Source organism: Diadema antillarum, unplaced genomic scaffold (assembly GCF_040938485.1).
Source record: "Diadema antillarum isolate AM-2024a unplaced genomic scaffold, OU_Dant_1.0 seq00001809_RagTag, whole genome shotgun sequence".
NCBI classification, from domain to species: domain Eukaryota; kingdom Metazoa; phylum Echinodermata; class Echinoidea; order Diadematoida; family Diadematidae; genus Diadema; species Diadema antillarum.
Window position 1 is genome coordinate 47295 of NW_027272484.1, and position 25698 is coordinate 72992.

At 38.9% G+C, this 25698-nt stretch overlaps 1 protein-coding gene across 1 annotated transcript; it reads left to right on the forward strand.

Moving 5' to 3' along the window:
* Positions 1–772: 772 nt before the first annotated feature.
* On the forward strand, positions 773–25054 carry LOC139712461 (Na(+)/citrate cotransporter-like). Its single transcript, XM_071624277.1, is given in 13 exon segments — positions 773–1023; positions 2290–2458; positions 2948–2961; positions 3276–3327; positions 4760–4923; positions 9055–9174; positions 16880–16975; positions 18387–18491; positions 19554–19664; positions 20216–20336; positions 22454–22615; positions 23555–23692; positions 24923–25054. Coding segments are annotated over 13 exon segments (1620 nt in total). The 5' UTR covers positions 773–787.
* The last annotated feature ends 644 nt before the right edge of the window (positions 25055–25698 follow it).

Genomic DNA, 25698 nt, shown 5'->3' on the forward strand with positions numbered 1-25698 from the left:
AACCTAACCTTATCCCTAACCCAGACTCCTAACCCTATCTTAACCCTAACCCTATCCCGTACCCAAACTCCTAACCCTAACCCTAATCTTCACCTTCCCTCTAACCCTATCACTTATCAGTATTTAAGGAGTCTATAGGGCTTTTTACACTTGTAAATTTTTGCTTAGTCCCGTACCAACGGTGGGGCTGGGGGGGGGGGGGGGGGGGGGCTTAGCCCCACCGTTGGTACGGGACTATCCTTAGCCCACTTTCTGTTTACACTCGTTTTTGCCAAAGTGGGCTAGCCCCACCGATAATCCCGTACTATCTGGCCCTGCAAAATAGCAGGGTTAGCACCGCAATTGCGGTGCCAAGCAAGTGAGTGTAAACAGAACGAAAAAATAATCCTGGGCTAAGCGACGGAGACGAAGTCCGACCCTCACTGACCAATCAGAAACGAGGTAATCAAGTGCTGCCGGTGCGTGCGTGTACGTGTACAGTACACAGCGTATAAAATCATGAATATTCATGTGGTTTGGAAAGTCCTGGGCTAAGAAATACGAGTGTAAAGGTCAGTTTTCTCCTTAGCCCCGGACAAGAGATAGTACGGGACTAATTGGCGAGTGTAAAAAGCTGAAAAAATTGGTACGGGACTAACGATAGTCCTGGGTCAGAGAAAGTCCGGGGTTAAGAAACACAAGGTAGTGTAAAAAGGGCTATTGTCCTCGAGGGTAATTGCCCTGAAACGGTGGATTTAATGTCTTTTCATTCTTGCAGATTGGTTACACAGCCTACTCAATCCTCATCATGGCGGCCTACTGGATGACGGAGTGCATCCCGCTGGCCGCCACCTCCCTCCTCCCCATATTCCTCTTTCCCGTCTTCGGCGTCATGCAGTCGAAGGACGTGTGCAGCAAGTACCTGACCGACACCAACACTGTCTTCATCGGCGGGCTCATGGTGGCCGCGGCGGTCGAGCACTGGAACCTACACAAACGCATCGCCCTTCGAGTGCTCATGCTGGTTGGAGCGAAGCCGAGATGGTACACCCATATCATGTTCTTTGCCATCTCACAGAAATGTTTGTTACTTTAGAATTACGGCAATCCGCAAGTCAGTGTCCATTCATTTCATGAGGGACACACCAATAATTGTTTTCCTAATCATATTACTCAGTGCGAGATACTTACTGAGATCATATTCAGTAAAATACATTTGAAATAATTTCCAAAATATTAATCACCGAAAAAGCAGAAGCAATTTCTATTTCGTTTTACCCCACATCTCGAACATTTCATGTTGATAATCCATCATGTCTCCTCTCCTTTATAAATGGCATCAAATGTTTTGTATATACACGTTGACCTGCATCGTTCTGTTACATAGTGTCCTTCCATAATTGGTTACACTTTGTTATTCCGGAGGTCCGTTGTTTCGAAGGTTCGTTAATCCCCCCCCCCAAAAAAAAAAAAAAAAAAAAAATATATATATATATATATAATAATAAAAATCGCTATTCCCAAGGTTTATAAATCCGAAAACGAAATAAGGTCCGTGACTCCGAAGGTTCGTTTTATATGCACTTTCTTTTCATTTTCTCTTTAACGAACCTACGAAATAACGTACCTTATTTCGTTTTCGGACAAACGAACTTTCGGAATGACGAACCTACCGTTAACGATGTAACGCCATAAATGTTCGGATTAATGAACCCTATTTGATTTCTAAGTGAACGAACACGTATAAGGTATGGGGGATTGTTTCGGAACAATGAACCTTCGGAACAACTAATCTTATTTCATATTCTGATTGCCGATCCTTCGGAAAGGCGAATAACGATGTAGGCCTACATGCGTCTGCGACACACAATAATTTCTTGAAGCGTGAAATTCAAAATTTATTACACGTTTTCTGTTTCAATGTTATTTCCAATGTTATTACTGGAAATTAAATGGTGGTGATTGTCATCTAATTTTTTTTTCTAATCATCATTCTCATGATAACCGTTTTTTCCTATAAAGGTGTTTATTTTCTGTAAAAATTCATGTGTGCATGTTTCTGTTGGAGATAAAAAAACCGAATAAATTTAAAAAAAAGATCGAGTAGAGAGTATCATCCTTACCCTCACTTGCAACATTCAGTTCATTCTATTTCACGTTGTTTCATTTCCGACAAAAGTCTAGAGTATAAATGTTTGTTTTTTTTTTGTCGTTATCTTGCAAGATCGGTATTACCATTGTAAAAAAACAACAACAAATGATTTGTCTGCTGGTGTCATCGTCATCATTATTGTCATTCTTTATCTCTAGGCTGATGTTCGGCTTTATGATCACCACCGCCTTCCTGTCAATGTGGATGTCGAACACGGCGACGACGGCGATGATGATCCCCATCGCTCAGGCCGTTCTCGACGAACTTCAGGACGCGCCCGGCGTCGCTAGTGATCATAAAGATGACGACGCGATGCGAGATGGAGTGGTAAAAATGGAATTCTATGGAGCTCTATATAGGATATGTTCTGCTTGAAACATCCACTAAAAAGAGTCAATTTGAGTACCCTTTGCACCATGATGCATTGAAATTAATGTATAAATATTGAAAGTTCAGTAATATCTTACACGAATCAATTTTGTTGTTGCTGTTATTGCCATGAAATGATAGTTTTACATCATACAAAAAAAGGGGGGAAATGCAGCATGGCGAACATAATTATGGAGGGGTGTATAGTCGAAGCAAAAAATTAGCAACACTTCCCCTCCCTGCACTAATGTGCATGTAGGTTTTATGTTAAGTTTTCTTGTGACGACCACTCACTCCTCTCATCATTCTCATGTGAGGATATCTAATGTTCTCCGAGAAACTTATATTTTCCCTCTCAGAGTGCTAATTGCGCAAAGAAATAATGATATTACCTGTTTGCATTCCATGGCATAGGATTCTATGAAATAAAAATAAGCGTGCAAGAAGTGTGCCATGTACATGTTTCAACTTCCTTTCAAGCAAACAAAATTAGGTGAAATGCAGTTCCTTCTCACAATCCGCTGCTCCTAGCAATTGCCTAATGTCAATCTTTTCACTTTGTGCTTAACCTTTGGTCTGTTGACTCGCGTAAATGAAAGGTATTCGTATTCTATCAGGACAAAAGTGTTACTTATTTCCAAATGCTCTTTCGTGTCTTTCAAACTGGAAGTCATTCCAAGTGGCATAACGATTTGGGGTTTCGTCACACTATTCTGACGACAGATTGTTTTATTTCTCCGACAATTTAATAGTAATTGTCATTATTGTTGTATAGAGTGCATTGCACCAATGCACACTCGGAGTGACCGCGCTGTCACTTGTCAATAGTTCTGATTGAATTTACAATTATTAAAAGACTATATGCATCTAGTTCACAGTCGCATTGTGTTAATCACGTCGATTTGACCCTAATTTTGACCATGTGACTTGTTATCCTGTATTAATTGAAATTCATTCATATTTCAAGGTATGCGAATGTATCAAAATGATTCATGATAGTATTTTTTGCTGTGACAGGAACTCAGAAAAACGGAAGATAGCGAAATCAAATTGATGGACATCTACACCGGTGACAATGATGATAGGTAAGAAAAATACAAGAACTGCTGTTGGGCTTTACGACTTGACCGTGGAGACTTACAGTAATTTCACCTTAGTCACTAGTAGTCATCTTCGAAACAGTATAGCCTTACCTTACATGACAGGAAAATTTTGCTTAAAAGTCATTGATGTTTAATTTTATAGTGACATCCGAGCTTCTCTTCATTGTCTCCAAAATCTTTAAAGGGGAAGTCCAGTCCGAATATAAGTTAGACGAAAAAGAAAGAATAAAATATTCATATCCATGCACTGTACACGAACTGTTTTGCAGAAATTAGCAAAACTTAAAAATGTCATTACCTCTTAACTTTTATTCGATTTCAAAGATTTACCGTTGAACTCGAAAGATTTTGCTCTTTTTTATCAGACTAACTTATATTTGGACTAACTTTCCTCTTTAATGAAGATTTTATTGCAATAGTTAAACTCTGAGTCTTTATCATACTTGGATGAGCGCAACACCTCAGATCATAAACAAACAATGACCTGCAATTTAAAGATCAGTGATGTCCTATCAAATCCATAAACGCTGATGGAAGAGGGAAAACTCATTATCGGTATACACACAATTTTTTATTTAGATGCAAGTTTGACGATAAGATTTATCTCAGAGGTTGTAAAGAGCGTTCTAAGCTTTGAACATGGTATGAAATCACGAATTGTATAACATCGTCAAATAAGCGGAACGCGCGATAACATTATTGTCACTGAGTTTACGTCTAGATAGCGCTGCAAAGATTTCTTTGGTGTCAAACCCCGTGCTCTGTCATTATTTTTTTCAATTCAAATGAAATTTCATTTCAAATATCACATATTACAAGTTTAAAAATGTAATGACTCAATAAAGCTCGTTAAGAGTGCTCACTTAGATTCTGTCGATAGAAGTGAAAGCCAGGCACATCAAGTATACTTCTGTGACGCATGATTTTTCTTAAATATAGTTAAAGAGATAATTATTTATCAGGAAATTTAGTTGTCTTAAACAAAGAGCTGACATCCCGATACCCAACGTATCGTGGGAAACTATATCGATTTTCTTGAGAAGAAAAGTGTCTCTCTATTTTCCACAGCAATTCGCCGGTTCATCTAACGCGTTTCAACCCCCGTGGAGCCGGCGTGGTGGATGATGACTTGTCCATGGTGATCGCACCACCACAGCCCGATCCTGAGGCCGACGATTCGGATCGGAGCAAGTCCAAGAACGGCTATCGTCTGCTCTGCAAGGCCATCACACTGTGCATTCCTTATGCCGCCAATATCGGTGGCACGGCCACCCTTACCGGGACTGGACCCAACCTGGTTATCAGCACTCAAGTTGATCGGTAGGTCTTGACGAACTTCACTCCTATCAAGGAGGTTTAAGAGGTGGAGTTCCAACTGGCTGTAATCATTCAAACAGTTGACAGATTTCTATTGATGTACAAAAGAATTTCACAGGTGCATTTGTGCCTTTGATGATCGATGTTCGAAGCCGCCGTCTTGCTGAGCAATCTGAAGATTCATTTTGAACGTTAACATAATATTGGCCATATTTTGCTTATTTATTTATTAAATGAAATGGAATTTCATTTAATGATAAAGCATGTAAAACAAAAATCAATCCCGTGCAGAAATTTGTGCATAAGTGTAAATCAGAGCTGTATCATGTGAAACTGTTTAAAACTGTACCATCCTGGAAGGCCGGTTTTGTCACTTTTCCGCTTAATTCCGACAAATAAAACTGATCTGGAATAATCTTCATATATAATTCTTTATTGATAGATATATCAGATTTGTGCCCGGGTATACCCAGTCGAGTAATTTTCATCTTTATTTCAGCATTTTTTGCGCAATTTCTATTCGCACATCCTCGTGTCTGTACCACCTACCTTGTATAAGAAGGGATAGCGAAAAGTAATTACCGTCACAAAGACATATCTTCCTTAGAAAGTGGCTGGTGATTATGCAATGAGACACGAGTCAATTGTCTTCCTATCTGCGTGGCAGATCCTGTTTGGCACATGCTTCAAATATTTTTGAGCGGCGGCATCGAACATCTAGCAAACGAAATAAGACAGTTGTGACTCCATTCTCTTGGACCTCCTTGTTCCTACCAAGGGGTATCACACCTCCTTGTTCATTTTACAAAGTATCTAAGTTTGTGTGTGACCTTTACCTTGGCTGAAAGCGCGTGAATGTCGATCCGACGGAAACATGCTCAACCTACCAAGCATTGCTGTTGATGGGCCGGTAATACTAGTGACAATCGTTTTGGGCCTATAACGACAGCACAGTATCTAATAGACAGAAATACATCATTCAGACCGATGATTTTTGCGATGAGTTGCTGCTGGAGGACAGATTACCCAATCATGGACATAAATGAGCACCAATTATTTAGTGTTAAGAGTAGTAGCCATGATGAAAATCATGGGCATACATGTCGAGTGGGGTTCGAACCCATCAACCTTCTGTTTGCTAAACAATGTCCCATTTTCATAAATTTGTTATCAGTGACAACTGCCACATTTCACTGACAAGTTTACTCTTAGCCAATCAGATGCAAGGATTTCAGTAGCTTATAACAACTATGACAACTTCTCACTGATAGCAAGTCTTATGAAACGGGGACCAGGTGTCGTATCCACTATTATATTCCACATACTAAGAATGTTGCAATAGGATTGGTCCATAGCTGATCACGTGATGAAGCTTAGTTTTACCCATCACATCACCTGAGAAGAAAAGTTCGTTACACTCTATGTTGATAGTCCCTTTTGTTTCGCTGATCTCCACACAGTCCACATAGTCCTAACGCAAGATGAGTACGCGCGAAATAAAAGTGCGTTGCACTGTGGACTATCATGTGACCTAGGTCACTTGATAGTACACAGTGCAACGCACTTTCACTTCGGTGCCGCGCGGTGCGCGCAGCAACTTCATTGTTTCGTCATCTACGCGCACACGTAGCCTAAGCCCTAAGGATACCTAAAGACGGCTAAAAAGGTTTCAGATGTGGAATAAAATGGGAATTTCTAGGACCCTAGATGTGGAATATAAAGCAAATAATCAACTTCTAGTTTCAGGCAATGAGACAAACTATCACTTCCTCGGCGATCTGAATGTGTACGCTATCTTTCCTCAGCTGCGCTTCGGAAAGATAGCTACATCCAGATCGCCTCGGAAGTGATAGTTTGTCCCATCACCTTCACCAACGTTGATTATTTGCTTACTATTCTATTTATCTGTGTCTTCTTTAAAAGCAGGGTAGTCCCATTCAGAGCCACAAAGGCCTGTTTTGCAAGGGAGCCCTGCGTCAGATACAAAAGTTACAAGATATAATACGAACTTACAAACAACAGTATCAGCTAACATATCATAATTATACAAATGGAATAAAATCAACAACAGAAAACATATACAACATTCATGTGGTGGTCATACGAAGTAATGATGAAATCAAAACGGTAGACTAGTGAGGAGTTTCTTAAAGAGTTGTAGCGAAGGGAAATTGGTAGATTAAGTGAATTGAACATTTTACTGGTGGAGTATGAGAAAGAACTTTTTTATTGTCTCTTTTTTGCTTGGGTAAGCATACTGGTAAGTATAACTGACTCGTCAAGACATGTCTTGTGGGATATATATGATGTCACGTGGAGATACGAGTCTACAAAGGTAAGGTGGGGCTATATCATTTACTACTTTATTGGCCAATATACAGTACTGATCTAATCTCTTCTTTGTCTTCTAATCTCTTTTCAATGGTTTGTAATCAAAGTGTATTCAATAAACTATTAGTTGATGCCGTATAGTCTGTATTTAAAAACGACAGTACTTATTTTGACACATTTGAAGTCTATGAAGATTGTTCTTCGTTAAAGATCACCATATTTTACAACGCGTTATAGTCAATGGGAGGGAGAATCGGAGAAAAATATAATGGAAATAGCATATCCTTTGTTGAATAATGTTTAATTCTACGTACACACATAACTAAAATAAGTACATACAATACTATTTTTATAACTTCATTTACCTGAGGAGACCAGTCGAGGTTTTGGTCAACCGTCACACCGAGGTATTTAAACTTTGTAACACTCTCAAGTCTTTTCCGGTTTATGATAATTTCTAACTCAAACAGATTCTTTTTCTTACGGGATTTGAATAATATTACTTTTGTTTTATCTGTATTAACCATCATTCTATTTCCATAAACCATTGACTTAACACATGCATATCTGTTTGAAGTTGTTTTTGCACTGACATCAAGCCAAAATATGAGGAAAAGACCGCCGTATCATCTGCATAAAGGGGTGTGGGGGTTAAGAGGAAGGCGAACTTTATCATTCATGTACAAAATTATTATGTAATAGTAGGGGACCCATGGATCCAGGCGGGACCCCCGCATTAACTGGAAGAAAGTCACTGGTCACACCCCTAAATGTCACATATTGTTGTATACCCATATAGGTCCACCGCTTTGGTACCAAAACAAATCAGCTTCGTTAATAGAAGATTATGTGGAATAATGTCGAAAGCCTTTTTAAAGTCTAAATAGACTGCACCTGCATGTCAATCGGCCTTTATCTAGGTTATCGTAGATAAGGTCGCAGAACTCGGTTAGGCGTGTACAAATTGAATGCTTGGTCTAAAACACGACTGACGATCAGACATCAGCTTTGCTTAATCCATAACTGAATATTTATATGAATCGCATTTTCAAACGCTTTCAAAACCAAGGATGAAATAAATGATGAATGGATATCGGATACTAGACTACCGAGTTTCCGTCATGTCCGTCCGACGGCCCAGTGCTGGTGGTTCTGACCCTTTTTATTCTGTTCCAATATATTCAGAAACAAAGTGAATCTTTCCTTTAAGAGTCTGTAAGAGCACACATGCAAGATTGAACAGAGAAACCAGAGTGGTGTTCCGATTGTGCCGGATATGACTTATTGTAACACCGGTCGCAGAATGTTGACTTTGATGATCAAGAATAGAGTGAAACAATGAGTAGTAATACGTAAAGACACGTGCAATTCTGGACTTCGCAAATTTTGAAGGTACTTTTATATTCAATTTTGATGAAGCTTTTTTTGCAGGTTTCTCCATTTGTACTTAATTTTTATCATTGACTTTCAAGATCACGGTATGGAGTCACACAACAGACACACACTCGGGGTATTCACATACTACACAGAGCGACAGCACACACACACACACACACACACACACACACACAAAATACTCAGTCACAACCTACTTTCATGCAATCCGCAATCGAAAGCTATCATTTTGTTTGTTTGGTTTCTCTGTTTCTCCCTTTCTCCACAGCATGCGTTCAATACAAATGTTTTTAAGATAATATTAATTATGTTGCTTTTGTTGTTGTTCTTGTTTGTGTCGTGTTTCAGGTTTTTTTGCTGGTTTCCCCATTGCCTAATACGTTCTAAACTCTCTCCCGTTACATGCAGTCTTTACGGTCCGGAGGCAGGGCTGAACTTTGGCACGTGGATGATGTACGCTTTTCCCGGGATGGTTGTCTGCTTGTTGCTATGTTGGGTCTGGCTTCAGATCATGTACCTCGATTGCTGGTAAGCAAACAACTCTGCCAGTTCGTATAGCACTCGTTGAATCTAGAAAAAGAACCCAAAGCAAAACAATCAAACAACGTTCAACATACACACTAAGGAAACTAAGTTCAACTTTGCGCCCTTAAAAGGTGCAGACCAATGTCACAGTGCAGAGGCGGATCCAGGGAGGACCTCAACCGGCGCACGCCCCCCCCCTTTATTTTTTGTAGAAACAAAAGAAATAAAAAGAAAAAAATGGGGGGAGGGGTGCGTGCGCCCCCCCCCCCTTTAATTTTGTAAACACGCCCCCTCTTTACGGAATTCCTGGATCCGCCCCTGCAGTGGGAGCACCTTATAACGGGTGCAACTTTGCACCTTTCAGACCAGGATCACAATGGGAGCACCTCATCGGGTACAACTTCGCACCTTTCAGACCAGAATGGTACATTGTAGGCACGGTCACACGGGGAAAAGATCGAGAAGTTTCGCGGGAAGTTTCCGGTCACAATGACAAAACTTCGAGATCTGAAAGATCGCGATCTTAAACTTCTCGATCTTTTGCCAGTCTGAAAGCGCCTATCGACACTGGTCTGAAAGGTACAAAGTTGCACCCGTAAACGTGCTCTCGGTGTAACACTGGTATTAGAGGTGCAAAGTTGAACATATTTTCTTAGAGTGAACAGAAATTTTCACAAGTGTCAGAGACCATCAGTCAAAACTCCTTCATCGTTATTATTTTTTTTTTTGTGGAGGTAAATTTCAAAATTCAAATTGAACTTTACTTAGCTAGCTGCATGTATACATTGTGCTGCACGTGTAAGAATGTAGAAATGCTGTACCACACAGAACTTGAATTCATTGAAAACATACAGACATCAAATAAACATTATATCCCCATACTATATCGAAAACTAAAATGATGCATTCGAATGTTTCTCCTCTGGAAACATCGACAAAAATGAGTTTAGCTATTGAATAATAATTACTCAAGGATTATTATCGTTTTGGAAGCCTTTGAAGATCACTTTCAGCAGCACATATTGTTTTCTTTAACCTATTACTATAGATAATTATACTGGTAACATGAAGTACCAGACAGTTCACACTATATTATATATATAGAAACATCGTAAAGCAAAGTGGGTATATTTACAGCGCGACGTGCATATTACATGGTGTTATTAATGTAGCTCGTGTCACCGCCTTAGTTCCAGGTTGGCCAAAGTCTTTCTATAGCACTTTAAGTAGTGAATAGATTTTTATAGTTTTATAGACAGGGAAAGAGGATCAGTGGCTATGGGTGTACATTGTAATCTTGAAGAACTCATATATACCCAAGGTAGGCCTATATGTTTTTTTTTCCTGTGAAATGGATGAAACAACAACATAAATAATCCAAATATTGAACATTTAAGAAAAATACAAAAATCCTGCTTATGGATATCCTGTAACAATGACGGACACAACTTCAGCTATATGATTCTCATACGTCATGTTCATCATAATGGCATGTAATATTATATGCATATTAGAATCTCACAATCATACATATAACTAAAATCATTATCGCGGATATTATAGGAAACAAGAAATGCTTATAATGATATCATTCAGCGATTGTCGATTCCACACAGAAATAATGTCGTATATGTGGATCTCGAGGGTTATAGAAGTACATGTATTTCACTTTGATATTCTTCAACGTGCATGTAGGAAGAACAGGTATGTATATTAACATTTGGATTTCATCTATTTTTATTGCTGTCGTATGATTACCACATATCCCCTGTTATCTGTGTAAACTTAAACTTTCACCCTCCATGGCTTACTGGGGATGATTAAATCGTGTCGGTATGTATCTTTACATACTATATGCATAATGTTATTGTGTATGTTATGTGTCGTATGTAGATATTATATTTATATGTACATAATGTATTTACATTTGAGTATATATGTTTGTATAAAAATTATGCGGGCTGCTTAAGGCTATACAGCTATAGCCCCTAATACCGCCCACCCCCCCCCCACCCCCCACCCCCCGTTCTCCAGCCCATTGGTAATGATCTGCATGTGTGTATACGAGGGAGCGTTTTGTATCACGCCATGTCATGTTTTGTTACTATTTGTGACTAGAAAAAACAGTGAGGCCACTGCCCTCATGTGACTGCTGCAGGATTGTCAAGTTTTGTATTGTGTTGTTTTTTTTTTGCTTGTTCCTTTCTGTGACCCCGTGAAATTGTGAAATCGTGGCGTGATTGACTCTATTTTCTTTTCTCTTCCGTGCCCTCCCTTTAAAAACAGAATGATATGAATAGTCGATAATATTCATGTACGAGACGACGCCCCCCCCAAAAAAAAAAGTTTAAGAAGAGAATTGGCATCCTTATTGAGCATGTTATACCAGTTTATTCTGTAATTAGTAATTGGCTGATTTATTGAAGAGCCTGGTTGGTATATGGAATTACAATGGAACGTTTGTTAATGAGAGCCGAGAGCTGTTTCATTATTCGACATGTTTGATGTTCGTGTAAATTGGAATCATTTCCAAACTCAAAAGCGTTAACTGCTTTTAAAGTTTCACACACACACACACACACACACATGTATATATATATATATATATATATATATATATACATATATATATATATATATATATATATATATATGTATGTATGATCAACTCATATTCATTCATATTTCACAAAAGATTCAAGTACATTGTAAAATAATATATTACATTCCATTCTGGAAGAAAAAATGAATATGCATAATATATACATATTGTAATATATATACCAAAAATCGGAATTAAGGGGTATATTGGGAAGCTTACCATAAATGGTTTTAACTCGATGCAAGCATAATAATTGAATCACGCAAATCAGCAAATCCATGAAGAGATGGAGACAAACGCTGTGACATTTTGTTGAGAAAACATATCAAACATAAAGCTGTTCTGACTACTAGTATTTAAAGGGGATGACTAGTAACTGATCAGTGGGAATCAGTGGGAATGCTGGGGGATGATTGTTCCAATTCTTGTGGGATTCTATTGTTGTGTGAAAGTAATTTGCTTCAAAACGGTCTTATATTCAAGTAATGTGCAGTTTAATGCCCAGTCACTGTATAGGCATGCTAACCTGGAAACATGAAACTGCACATAACTTGAATATGAGACCATTCTGAAGCAAATAATTTTCACACAATAGGCCTAAATGTACTCTTAAATGAATTCCAAATAGTCCAAGAGTATTAGTTTTAACCTGGACATTTTTGGTAACAAGCTGATTTTTTCAGGATAAGTCCAGAAAAATGTCTAGAATAACATACTAAAAGTCCTCATGAATCCTCCTTGAGCGTTTTCCGCAATCCAAGATGGCGTCCAAAATGGCCGCCATTTCCAGAAATTCTTGTAACTTTTCAACCAGAGAACCCAAATACAAAATTTAAATGTCTAAATATATGTTTTAAAGCATGAAGAACTCAATGAAATACATATCAAGAGATGTTGATGCACGCAAGTACCGAAATCCAAGATGGCGTCCAAAATGGCCGCCATTTTCTGAAATTCTTATAGCTTTTCAGTCAGGTAACCCAAATACTAAATTTAAAGGTCTAAATATATGTTTTAAAGCATGAAGAACTCAATGAAATACATATCAAGAGATGTTGATGCACGCAAGTACCGAAATCCAAGATGGCGTCCAAAATGGCCGCCATTTTCTGAAATTCTTATAGCTTTTCAGTCAGGTAACCCAAATACTAAATTTAAATGTCTAAATATATGTTTTGAAGCATGAAGAACTCATTGAAACACATATCAAGAGATTTTGATACACGCAAGTACCGAAATCCAAGATGGCGTCCAAAATGGCTGCCATTTTCTGAAATTCTTATAACTTTTCAGCCAGGTAGCCTAAATACAAAATTTAAATGTCTACAAATATGTTCTGAAGGATGAAGAACTCAATCAAGTACGTATTAAGAGTTGTAGAAGCTCACAAGTACGGTAATCCAAGATGGCGTCCAAAATGGCCGCCATTTCCTGGTTTTTTTTTTCATAATTTTGCAAGTAGATTTTAACTGTACACACTTGGAATGTCGAAATATACGTCTTGAGTCTCAAGGAACCAATTATAATACTTATTCAGAGATTTTGAAACACAAATAAAGCACTTGAGCACTTCCAGAAATCCAAAGTGGTGTCCAAAATGGCTGCCATTTCCTGTTTTTCTCATAACCCTGCAACTACGTAATTGCGATACGCACTTAAATGTATGAATATATATTTTAAGACATAAGGAATCCAACGAAATACTTATTTAGAGATCATGAAGCACATAAGTACAAATAAAACCACGTGAGTTCTTCCCGAAAACCAAATGTTGCCCTAAATGGCCGCCGTTTGTTCATCAAAATTTGCTGTTTTTAGCCTGTTTCAAGAGCCAAATTCAACATAATGTTCGAGATTCAACAACTCAGAAGGTCCAGTGGAATCTTTCCCTTAAATGTGCACAAAACGGGTATAGGTTGGGTTGGATGCACCCCCCCCCCCCCCTCCTCCTTGGGGAAGGTGGTGGCCTGTACAATCATTATTTTCCAAATATTCAACCTGAAGTATTTGCACTTTGTCATTCAGTTGCAATCATAAAAATGCTAAACGTCCCTCGCTCGGCCCCTTTTTAAAGACTTTGTACACTTTTGAGATTAACACATTTCCGAATTTGTCATCGAAAAGTGTGCACTAGATCTTTCACTTACAAAATGCAAAAGTTAGTTCCCTCATATTGAAGGGTAATTTGCCCTAACTCTTCAACCGCTCACTTCCCCCAATATATATTAAATTCCCCTTTTGACTAACAATTCCCAAATATTTCATCAAATGTGTGTAAATGATATAATTATTTCATTTCTATTCAAGTGTATAAGCTCCCTCTTTTCTATGGGGGATGGGGATAATGAGACTATTATTATCTACTCTTCGAGAATGGATAATTTTCTCCATATAACACCAAGGGTGCATTAGACCGTTTAATGACGATCATCGAAATGCAAAACTCCCTCCAGTCGAAAGTGACCCCCCCCCCATCATATACTAGCTCATTGCCTTGAATATACTAGTCTTTATTCTACTTATACTTTTTAATAGAAACAAAAATCTAGTATTTCATCAACAGAGCGCACCATAAAACTCGTAACCTGAAAAAAAAACAACAAATCTCCATTTTGTGGGAAGGTGCATCACTTCATACGCCTCCCCCGCATATTTCCATAAGTAGGCTATTATTTTCTTACTTTTAGGACAAAAACAAATCTCAGATATTTCACCAAAGAATGGACTCAATCTCTGAATTTCATTTGGAAAATACAAAAATTTCTGAGGTATGGGAAGGAGTACTCTCCTTTCACACTTCTCCCTCCCCGACACTTTCCTGAATATATATTTTTCCTCACGTTTTCAAATAGAAAACAAATATCGGGTATTTCACCAAATGGATGCAACAGCTCTGTGAAAATACGAAATTTTCCCTCGTGTGGGAGCAGGCAACCCTATAACCGCGCACTTCCATGATTGTATATCTTTTTGTTCCTTTTTTGATGGAAACAAAAATCTAATATTTCACCAATAGGGTGCATCAGGATGTCTGAATATCAGGTCTGAAAATGCAAAATCTCCCTCATGTTCGGGGGGGGGGGGGGGGGGGGAGGGGACCCCCCACACACACCCTTCCATAATCATATTGCCCATTTCCCTGAATTCTACTTTATATCCAATTTCCTACTCTTTGATGGAAATAATTCAATATCTTACCAAACGCTTGCACTATGTATTTCACTTTCGAGTAAAAAAAAGAAAGAAAAAAGGTCCCTCGTGTGGTAGAGGAGTATCCCTCCTCCATGCACAAATAACTTTACTTTTCAAAGAATTGTTTTTACTTCTCAAGTGATAACTGACAGTTTCAACTGGAACTCACCTCATGGTAGACATCAAATTCATTGGTAATAAAAAGCGGCTAGCACTAAATTTTCATCTCATGTGCTTAAGGTGACGAAAATAGACCATGTGGTAAACGGATATTGCCTTCTAGTAGGCTTTCTGTTTAGCAACACATCTGTTGGTGAAATATTTTCTCTCGTAACAAGGACACTCCTTGACGTTAACATGCAAATGCTTTTATTTGTATACTTTACACATAAGAACTATATTTTAAATAAAAAGTTTCTTATAAAATATATTGACATTTATTCACATAATTGTGAGATAAAATTGGGACATTTTGCACCCCATTTTCCATATAAGGAAGAGCTCGAGCGTTAAAATCAGCACATTCGTGCGTCTAAATCTCTTAATATGTATTTTATTGAGTTATTCATGTTTCGAAACGTGTAAAGACACTTAAATTGTGTATTGGGTTCTCTAGTTGAAAGGTTATAAAAATTTCAGGAAATGGCGGCCATTTTGGTTGCCATATTGGATTACGGTACTTGTGTGCGTCAACATCTCTTAATATGTATTTTATTGAGTTCTTCATCCTTCAAAACATATATCTAGACACTTAAATTTTGTATTTAGGTTACCTGGCTGAAAAGCTATAACAATTTCAGAAAATGGCAGCCATTTTGGACGCCATCTTGGATTTCGGTACTTGCGTGCATCAAAATCTCTTGATATGTGTTTCAATTAGTTCTTCATGCTTCAAAACATATATTTAGACATACAAATTTTGTATTGGGGTTACCTGACTGAAAAGCTATAAGAATTTCAGAAAATGGCGGCCATTTTGGACGCCATCTTGGATTTCGGTACTTGCGTGCATCAACATCTCTTGATATTTGTTTTATTGAGTTCTTCATGCTTCAAAACATATATTTAGACATTTAAATTTTGTATTTGGGTTCTCTGGTTGAAAAGTTATAAGAATTTCTGGAAATGGCGGCCATTTTGGACGCCATCTTGGATTGCGGAAAACGCTCAAGGAGGATTCATGAGGACTTTTAGTATGTTATTCTAGACATTTTTCTGGACCTATCCTGAAAAAATCAGCTTGTTACCAAAAATGTCCAGGTTTAGGCCTTTTTTGACCTAATGCTCTTGGACTAAAAAGGATTGGAACAATCATCCCCTAGCATTCCCAATGATTCCCACTGATCAGTTACTAGCCATCCCCTTTAAGTCAGCATCCATTACTGCAGTCCATAGATAAATAAAAACAAAATGGTTGAGAATAAATCGATATCTGTTTCTGCATTTGTTTTTTAGCCTGTGACGTAGCTGCCTCTTTTAGTTTTTTTTTTTTTACAAACTTGCAGTTATAATGTCCTATGAAAATAACTTTGCTTCGAAAACACTGTTCTGAACTGTGTATGCATTATAATGTGTTTACAGCATTGAAGTCTTCACCAAACAACATCATTACTGTTTTTGCTCAGTTCCGTTTTGAATTTGATACATTTCCTAACAGTTTTATCAGGTTTATCAACTATTGAAAACAGAGTTCTGTCACGCTGGTTTATCTCACTAATTTGAGAAACCCTTTGCTGTTGAAATAAGCACCACCGTTTCGACGTCAAGGAAGTTTGTACACAATCTTGACACAATAAATTCATGGAGAAGTTTAGAAACAATGAGCATTTGGCGGTATTTTTCAACATGGCACTAGTATTCGCAAAATTGTACCTTTTTCCCAAGTTCACGGTTTCCTTTCTCTACACCATGCAGTTGCTTACAGAGGACCAATAAAAATATCGGAAAGGCTCAGGAGGAGCGCGCCAAGGCGGTGATACGGAAAAGTTACGCGGAGCTGGGCCCAATGTCGTGAGTAGGATTGCTCTTCTTCTTGTGTTGCTCCCATCAATTTTTTCCCGGAGTCTTGTTACAAGGGGTGGACGCCACGAATCTGATAGGTGCACGTCACGAGACCGACACCCACGAGTCATACAGCCCACGAGTCACACAGCTCACAAGTCATACAGCTCATGAGTTATATAGCTCACGAGTCATACAACCCATTAGTTCGACACTAAGCTAACAAGGCCCACGAGACCAACACATTAAGCCCCGTGTTGTATCTGTCGAACTCGTGGGCTATTCTTACCTAGTGTCGATCTCATGGGCTGTATGACTCGTGAGCTGTCTGACTCATGGGCCTGTTTTCAATGTCGAACTCGTGGGCTGTATGACTCGTGAGTGTCGGTCTACTGGGACGACCCCAGTGTGATACCCACGAGTCATACCGTCCACGAGCCACACACTAGTCAAATAAAGGCTCATGAGTCAGGCACTTAACAAACAAGACCCACGAGTCCGACACTCGTTACATCACGGAGTTACTGTACGATGTGTTCGTCTCGTGGACTTTTTTTTACCTAGTGTCAGACTCATGGACTCATGTGCCAAAGGTCGCACTCATGGGCCTTGTTTGTCAATTGTCGATCTCATGGGCTGTATGACTCGTTTGCTATATATGACTCATTATTTTTTTTTTCAATGTCGAGCTCGTTCGCGTTATGACTCGTGGATGTTGGGCTCGTGGGATGACCCCTTTGCAAGTTCAGACGAGTTGATAAACCTGGACTTACCAAGTTCTAGCTACTCGTGCTGCATGTCTATGCATTTTAAGCTACAGCGCATTGATGCATATATTGTCACATTTTGTCTGGCTTCAGAAAAGAACAAATGTCGTATGTTTTAGCGCAATCACCGAGTATTCGGAGCATCGCCTATTTTAGCAGCGTTCAAGTTCTCTAACATGAAAGTACATTATAAAATATAATGTCGTTATGCACTCACCGGATGAAGATTAGTGCAGAGGAAGTGCGGTTTTGCCTTGATGATCTTGATCTATAAAAGTATGCTCTTGTTCGTTAATGCGATGCCAGACACGTGTTTTAATGTCATGGCCTTAAACTCATTAGTTAGAATTAATGGGAACTTACGGGTGCGCTTATCTATTGGGTCTGAAAATGTTGGGATATTAACAGTGTTCTTTAGTTCTCATTTGAAGATATTTAAGTAACATATCCCTGTTTTAGCTGGTTTTTTTTTTGATGAATTTTATATTTACATCGATGAAGACGGCACCATTATTTTGTATGTTCACTTCGCGTCTTCATTTTGAATGAACATACGACGATTTTTTTTCTCTCTCATACACACACACACACACACACACACACACACACACACACACTTCCTCTCCCTTTCTTTCTCCCTGCGTTCCTCTTAGATTCGCCGAATGGGCGATCCTGTTTCACTTCGTCGTTCTGGTGTTGCTTTGGCTAACACGGGATCCCAAGTTCGTCAGCGGTTGGTCCATCGCCTTCGAGGATGGGTGAGTTTTATGATACACTGTATACACAGTGCTTACAAATGACAAGCACAAGTTCATTTTACTCCATGTGGATCGAAGTTTTACCTAAGAGTCCTTGCAATTAAGTATTCCCTTTTAATTATTTGCTGCCACTCATTCCAGCCGCAATTTGTACCAGCTATGGGTATTTCAGATATCTCTTGCGCTTTATCGGCATGGTAAATGAATTCACCTTGAAAGAAGACAAAACAGTAACACATATCCCAGGCAGAGCACTGCACAAAAAATATACGCCAGCAAAATACATATTTTGATTGTATAGACTATCATTTTCTCTTCATTAAAATTGCTCGCTTATCGAGTGCAATGTATAAGATAGGATCCGTTCTGGGGGACTAAAACAATCTTTAGTCTTTCATTAATGAGGAGGCAAATGACGACGTTTATCTTAAGATTTAATGAGGAACAGAATCAACACCCTCTATATATGGCCCCCTGTTTGATTTTTGTGTTTTTGTATCAGACCAATATCTTTTATTGTTCACATGCAGACTTTATGTAGTGTATGAATTACTATGTCGATCTACCACACATTTAAATCTAATGTAAAGCTTCTTTGAAGACAGAAACCCCATGCTATCACTGTCTTGGAACACTGCATCCCGAAATTTCAATTGTGGTGTTTAAAATTGACAATTGTTATCTACCTATTGTATGTTTGTTTAAAAAAAAAAACGCGCATTGAATAAGTTTCTTGATGGTTAACGTCCCGCGTATAGGTATGTTGTAATGCTCTTACAATGCTTACAGTATAAGGAATATTTCAACAGATGTATAATAAGGGTGATAAAAGTACAAAAGAAATGCTTAGTAGGCCTATACTGTAGTTCCTACTATAAAACACACACACATTTGGTCCTAAAGATCCCAGAAAGAATTTAACAAAGTCTTTCATGAGGAGCTTGACCTCTCAGATAGATATCAAGTTTGAAACATAATTGAGCTGAAACGATCATTATTTGTCCTAAGTGGGATAATAATCTCTTGTTTGTCAAAATGTCCATCCGTCTCTTAATTTCGCAGCTATGTGACCGATGCTACGTCCGTGATTTTCGTCTCGCTGCTCCTCTTTATGTTCCCTTCTCGGCTGCCTTACTTCTGCTCCAGACAGGGACGAAACGGTAACAATATTGTAATATCAACCCTGTTTTCTGCCTCAGTTCTTTATACGGAAAACCATGTTATCGCTCGTGTTTGTAGAAGCAAAAGCATTGTGGATGACACTAATAAACCTCTTCGAGGGGAAATGTTCCTCGAGTAAATTTTGTAGTGACTGCAGAAAGATTTAACCAGACACTCCTTGAAAGCTTAACAAAAACCTGACAATCTGTTTACTGATAGTGATGCATTTTGGGAACGAATTTTCGTTTATTCTGTGCCCTTCCACCTCTTCAACTGTTAAGAGAGGAACAGAACAGAAGTATAAAGGAAGAGGTTTTGCTTGGAATTCATAGATTACACTAGATTGTAGGAAATCTAGCAAAACTTGAAATGTAGGAGGATAATAATATGTCAATACTTTTCTGGAAAATGCACATGAGGTGTTTAAACTTGGTGATTCAAGAGAGAGATAACTGCAGAAGCACATTACATTCTCACTATCTTGCAATGTCACATGGACTTATATTGTGTACCATGGACTGCAGTAGATTTATACATCCACCCTGGAACTTCTCTTGCCCAGATCCGTCTGTTAAACCTTCACGGATTACCCCTATTCTAACCTGGCCGGTTATTCATGAAAAGATGGCTTGGAACGTCGTCCTGCTCCTCGGGGGCGGAGCGGCCCTGGCCGAGGCCTGCAAGGTGAGGACACAAAGGGGGTGTTTCATCGATTTAGTCAGCGCTGACAAGTTGTCAGTCTCTGACAATTTCAGCAAAATCCTTGGTTTTGATTGGCTGAGAAGCTCTGGTCACTGACTGTTGCTATGGTTATTGTCAGAGACTGACAACTTGTCAGGGCTGACTAACTTGATGAAACACCCCCAGATTTAAGATTTTAATTATTATGCTGCTCCTTTTATAGTCTGACATGCAACGCAGCTATAAATCTTTACCACGATATTTACGAATACATCAATCTATATACTTATTCTCATTGCCAATTCTCCCTGCTGCAACTCCAACCCGATGATCACACACCTCGGGGATTCCCCTAACAGTATACTCGGCTTCATGGAGGTCGATTTCCTGATGCAAAATCACGTCGTCGCCTGTTGATGTCTATTAGTCGCTTAATCTAATTTCATATCTGGTATTAGTTTGACATTTTCTCATGCAGCCAATCAGTCCTAATCTTAAGCCCTTTTTACACTTGTGTTTCTTAACCCCGTACTTTCTCTGACCCAGGACTATTGTTAGTCCCGTACCAATTTTTTCAGCTTTTTACACTCGCCAATAAATCCCGTACTAAGCTTTTTTCCTGGGCTAAGGAGAAAACTGACCTTTTTACACTCATATTTCCTAGCCCCGTACTTTCCAAACTAATGAATATTCATGATTACGCTGTGCACTGTACAAGTACACGCACGCACCGGCAGCACTACCTCGTCAGTGGGGGGTCGGACTTCGTCTCCGTCGCTTAGCCCCGGATTATTTTTTCGTTCTGTTTACACTCGCTTGCTTGGCACCGCAATTGCGGTGCTAACCCTGCTATTTTGTAGGGCCAGATAGCACGGGATTATCGGTGGGGCTAGCCCACTTTCGTAAAAACAAGTGTAAACAGAAAATGGGCTAAGGAAAGTCCGGTACCAACGGTGGGGCTAAGCCCCCCCCCCCCTTAGCCCCACCGTTGGTACGGGACTAAGCAAAAATTTGCAAGTGTAAAAAAGCCCTTTACTCAGACGGAAAGTGTCCGCTCTGTCACGATCACTGCCATTGTTTGATGATATGTCAGCCCTGTGTAAACGTGGAATCAGTTGTTCAAACTTCTGACTATAACTTTCTCCTTTTTCCTATCGTCATTTAAAAAAAAAAAAAATCCAAGCTGTTACTCCCTCATCGATTGTAAAACTCTAAAGGTTTGCATCTTCTTTCCTGTCTTGGTCAGTGATAATTCCGTTCAGTATGTAATAATAATGAAGGCATTACGTCGAACCCTGAAGAAAAGCTGGAATAAAATACTCCCGACACACGCACACAATTTACTTGATATACTTTAGCAGTCAAAGCTAAAATGTCACAGTGGCCAAACAACGCAAGCACTGTCCTGCCTGCGATGACATACTCAGTTGCAACATACCTCCGGGCAGCTAGCCTGGCTGACAAAATCAAATGTGGCTATTCTATGCCAGATGGAGCTAGGCCAATTAGTGAATATGAAGTCACAGATAACCCATAATGCAGTTGACTGCAGAGAACCTTTCAAAAATGCATGAGCAAAATAAGGCAAAATCATGACGACATGTCCGTAATGTGGTCCGTATCCTTTTTTTTTTTTAATATGCCCACAAGTTCAGGATATCGTCCTTTTACGCTTTTCTCGTGCTCAAATTCATTATTGATTGCTCAATATTAAATTCATCTGTATTTAGGGGCACATACTTTTTTCTTACTGATTACGAATTCGTATAGCTCAATTACAACTTACTCAACCTCACAGTTGTACAAAGGTATGCATTTGTTGTGATTTCTCATCCATTGCTAGATGATGCAATTTGGTAATGAGGTGAACACCGAATTTTCAGAGCAGAAGTCTAGCACTAAACAAAATAAATGAATAAATAAAAGACTTCTATAAAATTCGACACCGATAAAGCACGCTCGACAAATCTATAAATTATACCGCATCCTGGATAGCTGTGCAGCAGATTACCCATATCCTTTTGACGAAATAAAACCATATAATGCATTAGTGAATACTTATCAAGTTGCAAATTGGGCGGACCTATGACTTTTCGCTCTTTCTTGATTCCACGTTCTAGGTGTCCGGCCTGTCGGCGTGGCTTGGTAGCCAGTTCACGGTGTTTGGAGGGCTCCCCCCTGTGGCCATGGCTCTCATCATCTCCACAATCGTGGCCATCTTTACCGAAATCACGAGTAACACCGCCACAGCTACCATCTTTCTCCCAATATTCGCCGAGCTTGTAAGCATTCAATAATTTGACATCCATTTTATTCGATATCGATATCTATATCATCGTTGTAAACCGATTATTGAAATGAAACTTTTCATATGGTCCCTGGAAACGCATTTTTTTTTTTGATAGAAAAATAATGGCGTGATACTCATTTAAGCACGAAGTCGTAGTTTAAGCAAGTCTGGGTTTGCAAACAGGGTTAAAAAAATAAAAGTTTACATGTCAATTTTGTCGTGAATGGCTCTTTTCCATCGCTATATTTACTTTGGCTACCGTTGCAAAGTGTGCATTGTATTTCTCGTCATTATGATAATTCCGTTGTAATAGTTTTGCATCTTACTTTATGTTTTTTTCTTCATACAAATCCAAACAAATGAATCGAATTGAATTGAAAAGAAATAAGAAAATTTGAAAGGAAAGAAAGAGACGTGTTCACGTGGGGTGCCCTTATTAAAAAAAAATCGTCGATTGAAAAACATGCTTGCCTAATCGACATCGTGTTTGAAATTGGACGCCATGTTTTGATGAATTTTTCTCAATTTCTTGGATTTATTGAAACTTATGTTGAATTGGTTTTTAGGTTGAAACAATCGTATACTTTGCAAGATAGATAGTAGAGCCAATGTAATGTATAAATATCAGCCTACGTTTGCGTTGAACTAAAAATGTATAGGTCCGTCAAGAATGTGTAAGTGGCTGTGACATTTACAGCAGTGTAAGAGTCTCTATGAGCTCAAATTGATTTTACAACCATTCAAATTTACCGCGAATCAAGAAGAAAATTAAGGCTATTTGAATTCTTGAAGTCAACTTCCGTTCGTGCATGATAGTTATATCACTACAAATTGATTTGAGGAGAAAAAATTGATTGAACTATTGAACTACAATGTATGTAATTGTTTCGAAACTGAAAGACACTTCTCTATTGTGTATTGTTTGTTGTAGAGCACCAGTCTTGGAATGAACCCGTTGTACATGATGCTTCCAGCAGCCATCGCGTGCTCCTTCGCATTCATGCTTCCGGTAGCCACGCCTCCAAACGCCATCGCCTTCGCCCACGGGCAGCTCTCCGTCATGGATATGGTGAGTACTGGACTTCGGCAAAACAAACAAACAAACAAACAATTAGTGTACCAAATAACAAGGGAAAAGAAATAAAACCAGCTTGCAAATCACCACGAATGTCATCGAAAATATGATTTGCTTAGTTGATACACTGATATCCCGATGTACACATCTGCTTCTTTTCTCTGTTCCAGACACTTATGTATTTTGTTCACACCGAAATGAATACAAATCACTTTGATTGAAACTGATATGTTTTGGTAGTTTTTGTCCCTGATCTCAAAACTGATTGATGAATTTCTTCAAACCTATTTATTTTGAAGTCCTTTTGTCGAACAATACGCGTGTATTTACCTTAGGCAATACAAGAGAATGTCTTAATTTGTGACCAAAATTCGAAAGAACCTTTGTCACTCGTACAAACCAGGAGGGAGTTTCCCTCTTCAACGATTATCAATGACCTCTCTGCACCGACTCACTTTTGATTTTGCTGCCCAAAACGCAAGAGAGCGCTCTGCTCAGCCGATGTCTTCAATTTGTTAAAAACCTTTCATGACGTACTTATACTTAATCATTTTCTATAAATCAAGTGAGTTTTGCTTTCCGGATCCTTCCTTCTACTAGCCATACAAATAATTGGGAGAGGGAGATGGGGGGGGGGGGGTACAGAAAGAACGACTATGATTTAATGGTGACATTCATATACACCAATAATGACATAATTAAGACTTTTTCTCCCTGGATTTTGTATGACTTGGTGACATATACTCCGTCATTGATTTAATCATGTTCCTAGTTCACTGCTTAGTTGTTTCAATACTAATAATCATCATTTCGACAATCACAAAAGCATCAGCAGCAGTATTGTTGTTGTGTTTGTGGTGGTCGTGGTTGTTCATTGTCATCCGCCTCTTATAAATTATGTGCACGTCATAACGTTATGATTGCTTCTTCTTTTCTGTTACAATGGAAAGTGTGCAACATTACTTTTTCTTTATAATACCACTTGAAGGCCCTATATAAATTATTTTATATTGTGTTCAACGATCTGTCCTTCCCAACTGGAGGAAAGTCGAATTGACACAAAATGTAAACAAAGGACTGAATTGGACTAAATTGAACTGAATTGAACTGAACTGAAAGTATAGCAGCAGCAGTATCATTTTGTTGTTGTGTTTTTGGTGGTCGTGGTTGTTCATTGTCATCATAATAATCATCATCATTGTTCTTTTCCTGATCTGATCCTAGGCGAAGGCCGGGCTGATGATGAACATTGCGTGTGTTCTCGTCTCCAACCTCAGTCTGAACACGCTAGGCGTCTGGGTCTTCAATGTCAACACGTTCCCGGACTGGGCCAACGGTACCACTCTTCAATCTTAAGTGATCTCTTCAATAGGGCCTTGAATGGTGTCTGTTGTTGGTTTTCACACTCCCATTGAATGTCTTTCATGCAATTTCTAAAAAGTGGCGAAACCATGATGAAGTGGGAGGGCAGGCCCGGCTCGGCTTGATGTCCATGGAAATTGGCATATATTAGAATAACGTGTGGAGAGTGAATTTCGCGATGAAATTTTCATTTTTTTTTTGTTTATTTTTGATTGTTTGAGCAACCCACCCCGGCTCGAAAGCCCCGGCCCCTAAAAGCGTTCCCCCCCCCCCCCCCCTCCCCTTAGATCTGCAGGATGATATTAAATGACATGATAATAGAAATGACACGTTTTTCTCTAGGCCTATATGTTGTTTATATAATATGTACGCATAGAATAAATCACATCTTATATCCTATACCTATATACAAACACGCATTATACACCTACACTGTCTATAAGCAAAAAGTATAATTATATTCCTAATTTCATAGTAATGATAACCTGAGAAATAATGAGAAACAGGAATAATTCGACAAAGGACAATGGCACAATTTTAGAAGACAACATTAAAGGTCTCATGGTAAATGAGATAACTTAAACCGCGGCTCCACGTTACTGGTGGCCCGTTGACCCAATGGCAAGATGGTCCGGGAC